General features: G+C 51.5%; 1 protein-coding gene across 1 annotated transcript; it reads left to right on the plus strand.

The window, feature by feature from the left end:
* On the plus strand, window positions 1–965 carry LOC109450662 (calmodulin-alpha). Its single transcript, XM_019738183.2, has one exon. It carries the CDS (start codon window positions 138–140, stop codon window positions 693–695), a length of 558 nt encoding a protein of 185 aa, XP_019593742.2. The 5' UTR covers window positions 1–137; the 3' UTR covers window positions 696–965.
* The last annotated feature ends 14,866 nt before the right edge of the window (window positions 966–15,831 follow it).

Raw genomic sequence — 15,831 nt, forward strand, 5'->3', positions numbered from 1 at the left:
GCGGGTCCTGCCACTTCCTGCATTTCTTGTCTGCAGCTGGTGTGTCCCTCTCTGGAGGAGGATTTCGCCTGAGGATGTGGGGTGGGTGGGGAGCCTGTCTCCTCCCTCGACTGTAGAAAAGGAGGGGTTCCCACCCCATGGAAAGGCTGCCACCTGAGCTCTGCCCTCACACCGACGCAGCCTCATCCCAGCCGCTGGTCCCCAGCTCTGACAGGAGCCCTTCGAGCTGGTTGGCAGCAAGTAACATGGCGGAGGAGCTGTCTAAAGAGCAGGTGGCCGACTTCAAGGCGGCCTTCAACCGGTTTGACAAGGACGGGGACGGTACCATCAACGTGCAGGAGCTGGGCGACGTCATGCGGACCCTGGGCCAGAACCCGTCAGAGGCAGAGCTGAAGGACATCATCGCCCGGGTGGACACCGACGGTGACGGGGCCATCAGCTTCCAAGAGTTCCTGGCGGAGATGGTCAAGAGGATGAAGTCCTGGGGCGGCGAGCAGGACATGAAGGAAGTCTTCCGCGCCTTCGACCTGGACGGCGACGGACACATCACCGTGGACGAGCTCAAGAAGGCCATGGCCCAGGTGGGGGAGAAGCTCTCCCAGGAGGAGCTGGAGGCCATGATCAAGGAGGCGGACGTGGACCAGGACGGGAAGGTGAACTACGAGGAGTTTGCACGCATGCTCACCGAGAAGTGAGGCCCGGCCTGGCCGCGTCCTGCGCCCGCCTGACTCTGGCTCTGGAGGCCCCTGCGCGTGCGCTGGGCCGTGAAGGCAAAGTCTGGGTGGTGGGACCGCTAGCCCCCCTTGGCCTGGGTTCTGTACTGTCAGGAGCCCCTCTGCCCCCAGGGGACCTGGGGCTGCCCCTGTGCTTCTCCGCAGTGAATGGGGTGCTCCCTACCTCACAGGGCTGTTGTGAGGAACCCCAACGCCACGTGGTGGTCCAAATAAAAGGAATGTGAGCTCCAAGGCTGGTGCGCTGGTGCTTGAATGTTTGATTGGAAAGCCAAAGGGCCCCAAATGGTGGCATTTGGGATTCTTTTGCGCCTCTACCCCTTTCACTAGGTCCCAGAGGGAGAACCAACCTGAGCAGGCCAGACGCGCGCGTGTTGGGCGTGGGGGTAGAAGAGGCACCGCTCTTTGCCTGAGCTTCTGGGTCAGCACAGCGGGAGCCCCAGCGCCAGGACTGGGACACTGCCTACGGCGCAAACAATAAAGTTTACCATCCTTTGAACAGCGAACTGTTCTTCAGGCTCAAGTTAGTTTTTAAGAAGTGTGTGTGTGTGTGTGTGTGTGTATGTGTGTGTGTGTGTGTGTGTCCTGCATTTGAGATGCAGGGTGGTCTAGGTTTAAAAACCACAAAGGTGGAGGCACAGGGGTACCAGACCGGCCTCACTGGAATACAGGCAGGACTGTCGGGAAGTGGGAAGGACAGAGGGGCTATGATGGGCAAAGGGGGGGGGGGGTGGCACTTGAGGGAAGCCACTTGCCAGTCCAGTCCTAAGGGACGCGGCCTTGGGTGTTTCCAAGCCAAGAGCTGGTCACCTGTGAGATGTTTCCTGCTGTGTTGGCCCCCAGGAGCCGGACCCCGGACCCCGCTGCTGCCCCCTCAGGGCCCCTCTGTGAGTTGGGGGCCCTGAAGTTGCTCCGCAGGCTGTGGGTGTGCCCCATGGAGGAGCTGGGGAGAGTCAGGAAGACAGAGATGGGAGATGAGGGTCTGCCCGAGGCCACCCCGCCCACCCTGATGTCAAGAGACGCCATTTGAACTTGTGTTTATGATATCCCTGTGTGGTTTTTAAAAATGAGACCCATCTGAGGCTGCTTGTCGCAGGTCTGAGTTTCTGAAGCTTCCTTGTCCTGGTTCTCAGAGACGGTCTAATAATCTGAACTCATCTTGCACGAGCTCATCTTGCAGAGCAGGGTGGTTAAGGGACCCCTAGCATTGTCTGCAACCATTTAACGATGGGTTTCTGCTTCCTTCTTCGTGAAATGAGTTTTTCTTTTATTTTTGTTTAACTGAATTAAATTTTAGCCCAAACTATCAGTGATGACTAACTTTATCTTGTCCTAGTTTGTGTTGCATGAGTGGTTCTCAGCTCAGGGTAGGGAAAGGCAGAGCCAGCTTTCCTGGGGGGTTATTGCAAAATACTGGGGCCAGGCCCTGTATCACCCGCCCCCTCATTGTGGCACATGTGGTGGATGAGTGGCAGCCTGTCCAGTTTATCCCCAGTAGGGTGGCAATGGGGCCAAGTCACCCAGGTGGGGCTGCCACATCGATGACATTTTTCTTTCATTCTCCCCCATGTGTCATTTATGGTGGGTCACTCCAGTCTCCTGTTCCCTTCATACACTGCTGCCTGGTTCATCCTAGCCCTGTCCTCAGAGTCTGGCCACAGTCCCCTCCAGTGCTGGGCCTGCGGCTGGACACAGTGAGGGAAGGTCCTGGGCTTGAGGGCTGGGTGGTGGCAGTGGGGTGGGGGGTGGGGGGGTGGGAAGGGTACTGTGAGGGAAGAAGGGAAGAGCTCTGAGGGAGAAAGGAGAGGGGTTTTGAGGAAGATGAAGAAAGTGTGAGATCTTTATCTGGAGATAAAGACATGGAGATAAGAAAATGAGCAGAGGCAGCTGCAGACCTGGTGTGGTGACCTGAGGAGGGGCGGGCAGTAACAGTGCTCTGTGAATCCAGGATGGGGGTGGTTCCCTCTGGAAAGTCCCCATCCTCGGAGGGACATAGGTCACAGCAGTCCAAGTTTCTGAATTCGTGATTTCTAAATGCCAAGCGGGTCCAAGATGAAGTTTTCCAGTCTCTGTGGAAATGAGAAAAATAAAGACTTTTTTTTTACTAACCTGAATGTATTCAGTTTTTTAAATTCCGAAAATATGGTCTTTCTATATTTTCTGTGTTAAATGTCCTTTCTTTCGTGAAGCTGTTGTAATGGCAGATGGCAGTTTTGTGGTTTTTTTGTTTTGTTTTGTTTTGTTTTCATGTTCTTACATGTATTCTGAGAGTCCTACAAGTGCCCTAAATTAATTTTGACATATTACTGAAACCAGAGGCCCTGTGAGTCCGGGGCTTGCGCTGCCTGTGCCACTCAGCAATAGACCAACACAGGAGTTGGACCATAGAATAAGCGTTTATTGTCAGGGCACCGGTGGTCTGAGAAGACAGCGGGTTAACACCTCCAAAAACTGCCTTAACATCCAAAGACTAGCTTAGGGTATTTAAGGGAAAAATCTGGGTGCTCCTCCTGAGGCTACGTAATGGTTCCAGGAGTCTGCATGGAGCCTTCCCTGTGGCCACGTGATTCTATGGTGGAGTCAGCAACCCAGGAACAATGATGGGACTATCCTGCTAGACCATTGAGATTGTGATCAATAAGCCTAAGGGTATTAATCATAAGTTTCAGGGTAATTTTCTAAAGCAGGGAACTGGGTGGGACAGGGGACATTCCGAGCTCAAGCCGCAGGGGGATGATCTATTGTTAAGCAATAGGAAGGTGAAGGAAAGGTGAGGCCCCTGAGGAAGCAAGGCCTCCACTACAGGGGTGCCAACCGGCTCTGTTTCATTACTGGCCCATGAGGCCCAAATGTCTGAGAACAACTAACTGTTCAAGTCTGTAGAGTGTAACATTGATTTTCTTTTCTTTAAAACAAAAAGCTTTCTTTTCTGACTTTGAAGAAATATGTGGCTTATACATGGGAACAGTGAACTCCAAGTTCAGGCCTGCTGTTTTCTCGGAGAGGGAGGCGCAGATGCCTTCAACTGATGTCTTCATGCTTTGTTTCTTACGCTAGCTGGCAGCTACACGGAAACTAGCTGTTTTATTCACCATATTGTTGTGTGTCTAAAATATGGTATACTAAAAGCAATGTACGCAGTACCTGGAAGATTAGAACTGACAGAGGAGGGAGGGAGAGCGATGAAGGCATCGGCCACCCAGGGATGCAGGACATCTGCCTCAGATTGGAGAGGGGACTTTTGAGGCTTCTCACTGATAAGCTCTTCCCAAAAAGCACTTGATGGGGCCTCAAGGCAAGAAGAAAGCAGCAGAAATGAATCTCTGTCTATTGTCCCAGAAGAACAGAAAGAGACTCTGAGGGTCTGGGAGAGGAAATGACTCACTTCAGGTCCGGAATGACAGAAAGATCTGGAATGGACTGGAGAGCGCTTGAGGGCCCTCCTTTCCAGCAGAGCCTCACAGCGCTGTCCCAACTGCTGTCAGGCCGAGACCTGGCAGCTCTGCCCCAGGGGAGCTGGCCCTGAGGAGGGGTTTGTCGGGATCCACAGGGCGTAATGTCCTTTAGAAGATGGCAATCCTGAGTTTTAGTGACTCTTATCACACTTGACTCTGCAGGACATACACAGCACTGCCTTCAGCGTTGACTCTAAGCTTCCTTGAAGGCCTTTGAGGGTGGAGCTGGGCTTTGAGGTCAGACAATTAAGTTTGCGAACTCATCCTAGAAAATGTGCTACTTAGCTCATTGCTGAATATCACTGCAGTCACCTTCGAAGTACTCCCCTTGGGAAGCTATGCACCGACGCCAGCGCCTAGTCCACCCTTCAAAGCCATTTTGGAACTCTTTCTGGAAAGGCCATCAGCGCTGTCATCATATTACCCTTGATGTCCTAAATGTCATCAAAATGTCTTCCTTTCAATATTTCCTTTATCTTCCAGTAAAGAAAAAAGTCACTGGGGGCCAGGTCAGGTGAGTAGGGAGGGTTTTCCAATACAGTGATTTGTTTACTAACTAAAAACCCCCTCACAGACAGTGCCATGTGAGCTGGTGCATTGTCGTGATGCAAGAGCCATGAATTGTTGGCGAAAAGTTCAGGTCATCTAACTTTTCCACGCAGCCTTTTCAGCACTTCCAAATAGTAAACTTGGTTAACTGTTTGTCCAGTTGGTACAAATTCATAATGAATAATCCCTCTGATATCAAGAAAGGTTAGCAACATCCTTGCAACAAGTTCATGAACTTGATTGTCAGTCCTCGTACACTCTTCCCTTGGAGTCCATGCAGCCTAGAACACCAAGGAAATCACAGAGTGTACCAGGAGCCTCTGAGGAGCCCATGTGGCTTTAGTTCACCCTAGGGAAACTTGGTTCTCTGAAAGCCACTTCTCTGAAAATCAGCTTGCCAGGATATGAGTTCTGCAAATGGTGCATTTATTGGTATTTCCCAACTTACCAAAAAGTCATTTTAAAAAACACTTCATAAGAGTTACAGAAATTCACGTCAGATGAGACATGTTAACAGTTTTTGAAAGATTTCTCTGACGTTTTCTTTGTCCAGGTTAAAATGTTAGTTTCATTCAGCTTTACTTGTGGCTTGGTAAATTATTTTAGTTTCAGTCAGTTCATCTAAACATTACACCATGACCTGACAAAGATGAAAGTTTTCAGTTTTTGTTTTTTTTCTCAGTACGTTGGGTCTATGATTTGAGGAAAGGAGAAGTAATTCATTTCAAGACTGAACAGTTTCCATGTCTCCAATGACAAGGATTTTATAAAGTATAGATAGGGTAGGTTTCTCTCTTCTAGCAGATTGTCAGTATAGACTATCACTTTGGTACTTTTTTTAATTCACAGATTTTTAGCTGGCTCAATCAAGTGGATATTTGCATGTGTTTTAAGTATGTGGTAAATGCTCAGTGTCTAAAACATAAGTCACACACAGAACCAACATCCAGTCGGGCAGAACTGAACTGATAAATCGACTGGAACTGGTCGTGGTAAAAACATCATCTAAAGCAAAATTTCCCCCAAATCAGTACATTGATGAATTACTCTACTTCTGGTCAAAACTGATGTTTCAAATTACATATACTAAATAATACCTTTTCTTCACTGGATTGCCCCCCTAGATCTTTTAAATTCTAATGCATACCTTTTCCTGACAAGCCTAAGGTCCTGTCAGGAAAAGGCCCATATCAAATGCCTCCTCCTCCAGGAAGCCTTCCAGAACAGAGCTGGGCACATTGTAGATCCTGGATGCATGCTCTTGGAGAGAATGATTAGCTTTCCCCTCTTCATACAACCCTTATTAAAGTGCAGCTTGTATGAAAGTTCCTGTGAATGAGGCCTAGCCTCCTTCCTCAGAACCCCAAATAATAAAGTAAAACCTGTCAACCGTACACTAGATTGTAAACTCTGAGTGCGGGGTGTGTAGACTCCTGGCTTTTAGGATTTATGATGAACCCTCCCACCATCTGCACTAGTGGCTGGGCTCCCACCCTCTGAGGTATCACCTCCACCTCTAGAGATGGCTTCCAGGGTGCCAATGGGATTAAAGGGCATCTCCACAATGTCACACTCAATGGGGAGAGGGCAACCCCAGGTATGACTGAAGAGAGATGGCGCCTCTCTGATGCCATCTTCTAAGAACCATGAAACACTGTCTGTGTTTGGTCACAAAATTCCAACAGTTCTGAACTGTTCTCCAGAGAGGCAGTCCCAATAAGATAGAAAGAGAAATAAGAGGAGATTTGTTTTATGGATGGGCTCACCTGATCATGGATGCTGAGAAGTCCCACATCTGCCGTCTGCAGCTGGAGACCCAGGAAGCTGGTGGTGTGGTTCCAGCCCAAGTCTGAAGGCCTGAGAACCAGGCGCCCCAATGTCCGATGTCCAAGACAGAGGGAGATGGACGTCCCAGCTCTAGCAGAAGGCGAATCTACCTTCCTCTGCCTTTTTGTTCTGTTGGGGTGTTCAGTGGATTGGGGATGCCCACCATGTTGTGAGGAGAGGGTGATGTGTTTTGCTCAGTTCACCAGTTCAAATGCTACTCTCCTTTGGAAACACCCGCACACTTACCCAGAAGTAATGTTTACCAGCTGCCTGGGTGTCCCTTGGCCCAGTCAAGTGGACGCGTAAAATTAACCATCACAAGTCCATTGCCTCTCAGTCTAGAAATTCGGAGGTTCTAGGGCACGCAACCCACAGGACAGACAAAGATTTAGATGTCAGCTCACTCGGACCAGTTTATAGGACTTCAGATCAGGCCGACTCGGTGGCTCAGGTGGTTGGAGCGCCGTGCTCCTAATTCCGAGGTCGGCGGCTCGATTCCCACATGGGCCAGTGAGCTGTGCTCTCTACAGCTAAGATTGTGAACAACGGCTCTCCCTGGAGCTGGGTGGCCAGTGTGAGTGGCCGGCAGCTGGAGAGAACTGCTGTGAGCTGCTGTGAAAGGCCGACCGACGACAGGTGACAGATTGCCTCAGCCAGAGGGAGCACAAGGCTCATACTACCAGCATGGCCAGGAAACTGTGTGCTACACAACTAGACTGAGAAACACGGCTTGAACGGGAGTTGGGGGGTGGGAGGCGGAAGGGGGGAAAATATAAATAAATAAATAAATAAATAAATAAATAAATAAATAAATAAGACTTCAGAACAAGGGGAAAATAAATAAATAAGACTTCAGATCAAGGCTTCTCTCTTCACAGTGAAACCCCCACCCCCTTGAAAAGTCATCAAGAGCAGATTCTCAATTGATACAGGGACTGCATGTTCCAGAGTCTCAGGAATTATCCTGTCTCCTTTCTTCTGTCAACTAGTCCAGGTTCTGAGTTTTGGGTTCATTAAATATGGCCACCTTATGCCGCATTCGCCCTCCAGAGGGAGCAGAGGCGTCCTTTCCCAGCCTGCACCTGTGAAGTCAGCGCCTGCCTGCACCTGCAGGGCCGCCCAGCCCGCAGGTGACCTCACCGGCCCCTCCCTGCTCTTCTCAGCCTTCACTATAATCTAGGAACAGGCCCAAATGCCTCATTCTGCAAGCTCTTTCTTGCTTATCGGCAGCTGTTCCCTGTCTTGGGGTGCTCTCTTCTCTCCCCCCACCACAGATGGTCCTCACCCCCAGCGCACTGGCACCCACTTCCTACTTCACCTCTGCCTTTCCAGCCTGTGCCCGCCCTTTGCTAGAACCCAACGATTCTCATCCTGGCTGCACAGTTAGACCACCCAGAGCATGACTGAGAAAGGCCATGTGGGAGCCCACTAGTGTCCTGATCCCCCAGTTAGTCTAGGGCCCCCAATTTTCTGTCCCCCAGTTGGTGGGGAGCCCCGGCTGGGTCATGTGCTGTAAGCTCCCAGGTGCTTGTGGGGCAAGGCTGAGAAGCCGAGTATAAGCACGGCTGTGACCTGTCCCTGGAAGCCATGACTACCAGGTGCCCACGCCCACTGGGCAAGTGGGCAGGCACGGAGAGAATCCGAGGACTAAGCTCTCAGTGGGAAGCTGCAGGTGGCACAAGTCCAGTGTGAATCACTTTGGGAACAGATGGTTCTCTGCTTGGTGACCTGGCAGCCCCAGTACCTGCTCTGCCACCCAGACTTAGTGCCAGGAGCTTCGCCAACCCCGGAACTCCCACCTTTCTGCCTGGTTCACATTTGATCCAGAAAGAAGTCATTTGACTTGGGGAAGGGGATGTCAGAGCTTTTGAGGAACTGTATTTCACCACAGCATGGTGGAGGTGGTAATGGTGGTGGTACATTCATTCATTTGTTCATTCATTCATTCTTTCACATTAATTCCACAGTGTTTTCTTGAACCACCCACCTTATTATGGGTCTGTGTGAAGATGGAGTGAGATGTCATACCATCCTCTGCCCTCTAAGGGAGATGAGCTGTAGATATAAATGACCATCTGCAGAGACAGTGGGGACAATAGATGGTGTTTCATCGACGGATTCTAGTGTCACCAGCATGCACAGCGAAGGGCAGAGACTCTGAGATGGTGGCACCGGGCGCTGTATTGGAGGTGGGTGAGGCTTTCAACAAGGGAGAGGACGCTCTTGGCAGAGGGAATCTTGAGAGTAAAAGTGTGGGCGTGGGGATGTGCACTGTCTCCAGGAGACAAATCCTGGCTGAGCCGGTAACCAGCTGTGTGATCTTGGGCAAATCAGTTGCACTCTCTGTGCCTTAGTTTCCTCACCTGTAAAGTGGGGGAAATAATAATAATATCTTAGGTTGTGAGACCTAAGTGAGTGATATGGAAAAAGTGCTAAGAGTCATGCCCAGAACAGCTTATTTGATATAAGGGATAAAACTATATGCGCTGTTAGTGCATTTTCTTCCAGAAGATGAAATGGAGACTCACCAAAGGGTGGTATTTGGTCAAATCTGCGCTTTAGGAAGATTGTTTCAGCGGTGCTGTGCAGGATGAATGGGAATGAGAGATGGGCCCTGGAGGAGGCTGACCTGATGACCTGAGCCTCAGCTGATTAAGGAAAGACAGGACACGGTGAGGTGGGACAGGGTGAGGCTGGCTGGTGGAGGGCGCTGCTGGTGTGACCAGTTGTGAGCTGAGTACGTTCAGGGCTTGGGTCTGGGGCTAACTCCACACCCCGCTGAACCCTAGGGGGGAAGGAAGGGAGGGAGGGGGAAGAAGGTGTGTGTGCTCATAGTCCTTGAGGCTACAGAAGGCAGGACAGAGTGGCCACCCACTGTCAGGAGGAAGCCCTGGGACGACTGTGTGCTGCAGGCATAGGAGTGGGACAGACAGGGAGTACCAAGGCACAGGGTGACCAGCCTGTAACAGACCCAGGTTCTCCTCTTTCCCACTCCAGGGGCTCAGGCCAACTTCACTAGTGGCCTTGGAGGGCTTTGCTTTAGGAGTTCTAGAAGGAACTGGGTGATAAATTTGGTGAAGTGTTATGCATGCCAACTGTGGGTGGGGTGAGGAAGGGAGCAAAGGTGACCTTGGTGCTGACCTTGCGGAAGATCTTGGGCAGAACTTCTTGGTTGTGGTTTTCTCATTAACAACACCTGTTCCCCTGCAGACATTATCAAGTTGTTGTAAGAGTCAAAACCACTTTGGACCTGGAAATATGGTGTGAACCCACCTGAAGGAGACATGGTGAGAAGTGTGTCTTCCCACGGGCTTCTATAATGCTGCAAGTGTTGTCAGAGCCCAGGGAATCCGCTCCCGAGGCCAAGATGATGGTCGTTTTTGCTTCTACAACTCTGGGTGGAGCCTGGTCAGTCCACGGGGGCTGCTGCATTTCCTTCTCTGGGTTTCCATGAGATAGAGGGGATTTCCGGTCAGGAACCCCAGGGATATCAGTCGGGGCTGCTGTGGAGGCTGGAAACAGCCCGTTATCTCTCCCAGAACAATGCTGGTCCCTCGTCCTGTGGGCTGGAGCTGAAAAACAAAGACCTATCTTTGTAAGCATGTACTTTTAGGCCAGAGGGTTGTGTTCGTGTGTTATAATTATCGGCAGGGGCTATAAGCAGCAGCTGGGAAGGAGGGGGAGAAAGAATCAGGAACAAGAAAGAATTCACCTGGTAGCTCTGAAAGGGACCCCAGAGACCTTTGACTTCACTGTCCACCAAAGTTCGGTGTCTGCACCAGTGATGATACAGGAAGTGATTTTAGGCCTTAAACTGGCCCACGTTACAAAGGAGAGAGCAGACGTCCCTTTTCCCCACAGAAGTGTCCAGGCTAGGCTGATGGACAGGACTTGTTTTCAGGACATGGTTATTGTTTCCTTCTATTTATAGGAAGGGAAGCTGTTTTTCCACTTATCGCCGTGACATAAAGTGGTCACTTAGAATACACTTGCTAAACGCAGAACGTGCACGTCAAAAACAATCATGTAGAGAAGAGTCCCAAAAAATGCAAAATTGTGGTGGTGGCTCTCAAATGACTGGGCGTCTGGAAACATGGGTGGAACCCAACCGCCCATTCTACTGAGGCCTCACAGGGATGGGCTTGACCAGAGGAGAGTAAAACAGGACGTGATGGCACAGGGTGTGAGGCAGCTGGAGAATGCAAGAGACAGAGAACAGAATAGTGACTGGTGCTGGCACAGATGCCCAGGGGGAGAAGCCAGCAGCGGGTGGAGGAGAGGAGATCTGGAACCTCTGCAAAGGGCACAGCCTGTTTAAGGGGTTACCTCCTGTTCCTTTCTCAAGTCCAGAAGGAGGTCAGGACCAAAACCTGGCTGCAGCCACAGAGGGAAACTTTTAAAGACACAGCTCCCAATCCTGATTCGTTTCACTAAAGGTTTTCAAAATTCCTCGAGGCCTCCAAACTTCTGTTTTCGCTCGTTGAGAAAAACACAGGGGCAACTTTTTGTCTCGTAACCTATAGATTTCCATCAACCCAAAGGGAGGCAAGGAGGCAGGACTGGTACTATCTGTCCTGAAGTTAGGAAAGAAGGACCACGTCTCGTCCTTTGGGTCCAGGAAAGCTGGGGAATGAAGGTCAAGTTCAGTAATTTGGGAAGGAGTGAGGGTAGACACTCAAGACATGCTTTCAACATGAATAGATGACAGCAAACGGGTCATCTAGTAAATCTGCGTAGGCTCTGAAGCCAGAGGCTATGGCTAAGTCACTTCTGGAAGCTTCTAGTGTATATAGAAGTCTAGATAGAAGGCTAGTGTGGGGGTGCGGAGGGTGAGTGCTTTGCCCAAATTATCGGCACCTTATTCTCCTGCTGTGTTTCCAGCACTCGTGGAAAAGCAGTTGTCAGAAGCAGACAACACTGATTCTGATGAAGCTGTGTCTCCGGAGACTGAAGCAGGAGAAAGGGACATTTCCCAGGACTGGGTGGTGGGAGTCATTCCCAGGTGCCCTGGAGTAGGGTAGGAAGGGACATGGTTGTGTCTAGGGGTCCCCTGGGGAGGATTACACAGCTGCCCAGGCTGGATATTGAGTTGGCTCCCCAGTGAAATACAAGACCTACCAGAAGGGAGGGCAGGACAGGCCATTCCCCGAAGAAGGGCCCGCCTGTGGGGACAGGCTTTTACAGACCTGTACCTGCCACGCTGAGCAGGCCATCTGGAGAGTGACTTGTGATTCTTGGCTCATATTTGAAGCCCCCACTTGTTATCTCAGTCTGTGGCATCTTGACATGTCCAGCACATGTGTCCCAATCACAGTCCCTTTGGGGTGGGGGGCTCAGCTGCTGAGGGTCACTGTCAGTCTCTGAGACGTCTGCTGCATGCCTGCCCTGCTCCCCAAAGTAAATTTCAAGACTACTCAGCCTATGAGTTTAGGCCAGGCCATTCCAACCCCTACCCCAAACCGGAAGTCAGTGGAAATACCTCTCTGGCCACTTCCGTGTGAAGCAGAAGAGGCCGAATCGCATTATGAAAATAAAGTTAATAAGTAGGAGCAATGAGGCATTTGGGGGCTGCACAGAATTACAGTGGGGAGTCCTGCTGGGTGATTGCAGGCTCCCATGAGTCACCACCACATCCCAGACGTTTGAACTAAACATCTATGGGCTTCCAGAGCACTGTGGGCTGCTGGAGCCTACTTCACAGACACGTGACCACAGTGGCTTTCCGAGTGTGACCTGGATCCCACGTCCCTTGACTTGAAAAGGGGATGTCTTGGCCTGTGGAGGCTGTGATTTGGGACCCCTGCAGCCATTCTCACACCTTGGCCCAGGGACTGGCTGTTTGGTGGGTTGGGAGGTGGGTGGTGTGGGGAGAATGTGGGCAGAACGTGGACGTGTGAGCTGGGGACATGCCAGGCCCCTCTCAGTGCAGGACGGAGCCGGGGTGGGAAGAAAAGGAGACAGACTGGGCTCGAGGCCTCGGTTTGTAGTTTTTTCCCCCCAAATAGGAGGGGCGGGCTGTATGCAGATGGTGGATACTTAATAAATGGTAGTTCTTACTGGCTGTGTTATTGACCAAGAGGTTCACGTGTCTGAGGAATCTTGCATGGTCATCATGCATCCAGTGTTAAGATGATCAGTAATGTTCTGTGTGGGACAGAGAGGCCAAGGGAGGGAAGGAAGAGGGAGGGTGGGAAAGGAGAGAGGGAGGGTGGGAGGAGACAACGAGGGAGCTCCGTGTTCCTTCATTTGCGTGGGTCAGTAGTGTAGCCAAAGCAGATAGAGCTGGGCCCCGTTCCCAGCCCCATGGCCGCGCAGCAGCTGTACGGCCATCGACAGACCAGTCCGTTTCCCTGCTGTGAAACCAAGAGGAGTTGAGCAAGTCCGGGGAACTCAAGTCAGCTCATTGACTTCGTCCTCTGGGATGTAGGTTTCAGGGACAGAGGGCAGCAGGTCTCAGGCCTCGGACCACAGCCGTTCCTGGTCAGTGTTAGTGTGACCAACTCCTCTGCTTTGGGCCCCTGGAGACGAGCCTTGGTTTTTCTTCCTGAAATTTACTTCTTGTTTGTTCCCTCCGGTTTGGTCCAAATCCCAGGGCACTGATGAGCTCTTGCTGGTCTGGCCCTGCTGTGATTCTCTCCACAATAGCTGCAACCCAGCTGAGCTTTTAGGACTTGCATTAGTTATCTCTTGCTGCATAAAAATTTATATAAAACCCTTATGGCTTAAAATGATAACTAACACACATCATTTCACCATTCCTCTTAGTGTGTGGTCCAGGCTCAGCATCTTTCGTGAGGCTGACATCAGGAAGCCAGCGGGTGAGGCTGGCTTATTGGAGGCTCAGCCTGGAGCTGGCGGGTCTGCTACCCAGGGGGTCCCTCATAGGTGGGCAAGCTGGTGCTGGCTGTGGCAGGGGGCTCAGCTCCTCCTCCCCTGGGATCCTCCACAGGCCAACTTGAGTGTCCTTACAACATGGCGTCTGGCTTCCTCCAGAGTGCGTGACCCAAGGCAGAGCAAGGCAGAAGGAAGTCACACATTGTCTCATGTTACTCTGTTGGTCACACAGACCAGGGCTGATACACAGAGAAGGGACTGGAGAAGGTGTGCATTCCAGGAGAGGGATCACTGCAGTCCCCGGAGGGCTAGCTACCACAGGGCCCTGCGTGTCTGAAAGTCTGTGAGTTTCCAACCAGCCAGTTCCCTGTGCCACTGCCTCCTGCTACTGTAGTGCTGAAATAATTTAGCCTTTCTGCCTCATTCTGCAAATGTGTTTGAGCACATTCTATGTCCGGAGAAGTGGCAGATACTGGGGACACAAAGACCAATAAACTCACAGACTAGCGGAGAAGGCTACACTTCAACTGGATGGTATTGAGTCATGGGCAGCAATAGGTACCTGGGGGGCGGGGGGGAGGGGTTGGGATCCAGCGGAGGGCATGGGTCCACGGAGGGAGTCAGGGAAGGATGCCTGGAACAGGTGAGACCCAGCTGGGTCTTGAACGATGAGTGGGAGATCAAGAGGCAGAGGGAGTGAGAAAGGAGGGAGGAATAGTGTTTCACATTGGGAACAGTGTGGGCAAAAGCACAGAGCAGAGTCAGCCTGGCTCGTGGGGAGCATTCAAAGTGCTGGGCATTGCTGGACCAGGGTACCACTTCTTTCCTGTGCCCTGATTTCAGAACCTCCCAGAACCCATGGAAAGTTTCACATGCTTTGACCATGTGCCATTAAGCCGGCAATGCCAACGGTTGGCTGCACTTGTCTGTCAGTTACTGCAACAAAGAAACTCAGTGGAAAGTTCTTAGGAGCCTCAGCCCTGGAGGACCTGGCTATAAGTCAGAACAGCAGAGAATGGCACAAATAGTTTCCATTTGTGGGAAAGATTGCTGCACGCTCCTTCCTGGAGACAAACACAGTTTCGTGGTTTCAGGGACCCCCTCCACAGCTGCTTTCAGATAGAGTGTGTATTTATGTGTCTGTGTGTCATTTTCCTTTGTTTTGGAAAAGCGCTCTCCCCTCTGGGGTCAGCAGGCACACATCGGTCTGAGAAAACACGTGTGGCTCCCAGGCCTGCCCATGCTGGCGAGTCTAAAGGCTGTGTCAAGTTTTCTGCTAGATCAGCACCCCGTAAAGTGCACTATATATCTCTAATGCTCTGAAGGAGAACTGTGCTAGCTGTTTATTATACATGTAGTTTGTGAGGTTTGTCCTGTGGCCCGCTGTCTTAGATGACGTATTCCTTTGGGGCAGAGACTGTGCTAAGCCCTCCATCCTATCCCATGCGTAGACATGGCACACGGACATCTGAAACATGATAGAAACCAAGGGAAGAAAGCAGGGCGTGCGGTTCCCCCTCCACCTAGTTCCCCCATACCTACAGAGTCAATCCCGATATGCCTTCTGCCTTTGCCTTGCCCCCTTCTTCTCCCTCTCCACAATCCCTCACCCCTTGTTCCCTCCCCTCCCCCAGACTCCCCAGTGTTCCTTTGAACAGTTGGCTGGGCAGTGAGGGCTGAGCTCACACCTGGAAATCACCCAAGATCCAGAGAACCTACATGGGCCCCGTGGGCGGGGGTGTGTTGGGGGCTAGAGAGGAGTCTGCCAGGGAGAAGACAGACGAGGTCTATGCTTGAGGGTTGGCAAAGGTACGTGATGTCAGATAACAGATTTTTCCAGCCCTGCAGGGCAGTTTCCAGGAGTGGAAGGAGGCCTGACGCCAACCTTTCCAGTCATGTTCAACAGGCCGTTGTAGTTTGAACTGCAGAGAATGGGGCCCAGGGGGGACAGATGCATCCAACCCAAGGGGTGCAGCCTGGTCCTTCATGACACCATCACTGAACCAAGCTCGGGAAGAGGTTTGGAGCTGCAGCCCTGAGCCAGCTTCATGTTGATAGGGGACAGGGCCCCACGCCCGACTCCCAGGCCCTCCTCTCCTACCAGAATGCAGAGAGAAGGGAGAGCTGCAAAGGCAGTGGGCCTCGGACCCTGGCTTGGTTGACCCCAGGGTAGCTGAAAACAAGAGTCCAGTTCAGTCCCAGACTCAACTGGGGAGGCCGAAAATGTTACACGGGGGTGTTGCCACCGATACTGTTATATAGGGTGACACTGTCACCCTCCTCGCTTTGCCCCCACTCACTTTGTCCCTGCTGATGAAGGGCAGGCCCACAGTCACATTCATGTCTTAGAGTCTGACTCTCCAGGAGTTGGAGGTATGGGCCACTCAGGGCCAGCCAGGGCTGGGGTTACAGCCTGTCACCCTGATCTCTGGATG

This window comes from Rhinolophus sinicus, linkage group LG02, assembly GCF_036562045.2.
Source record: "Rhinolophus sinicus isolate RSC01 linkage group LG02, ASM3656204v1, whole genome shotgun sequence".
Classification (NCBI taxonomy): domain Eukaryota; kingdom Metazoa; phylum Chordata; class Mammalia; order Chiroptera; family Rhinolophidae; genus Rhinolophus; species Rhinolophus sinicus.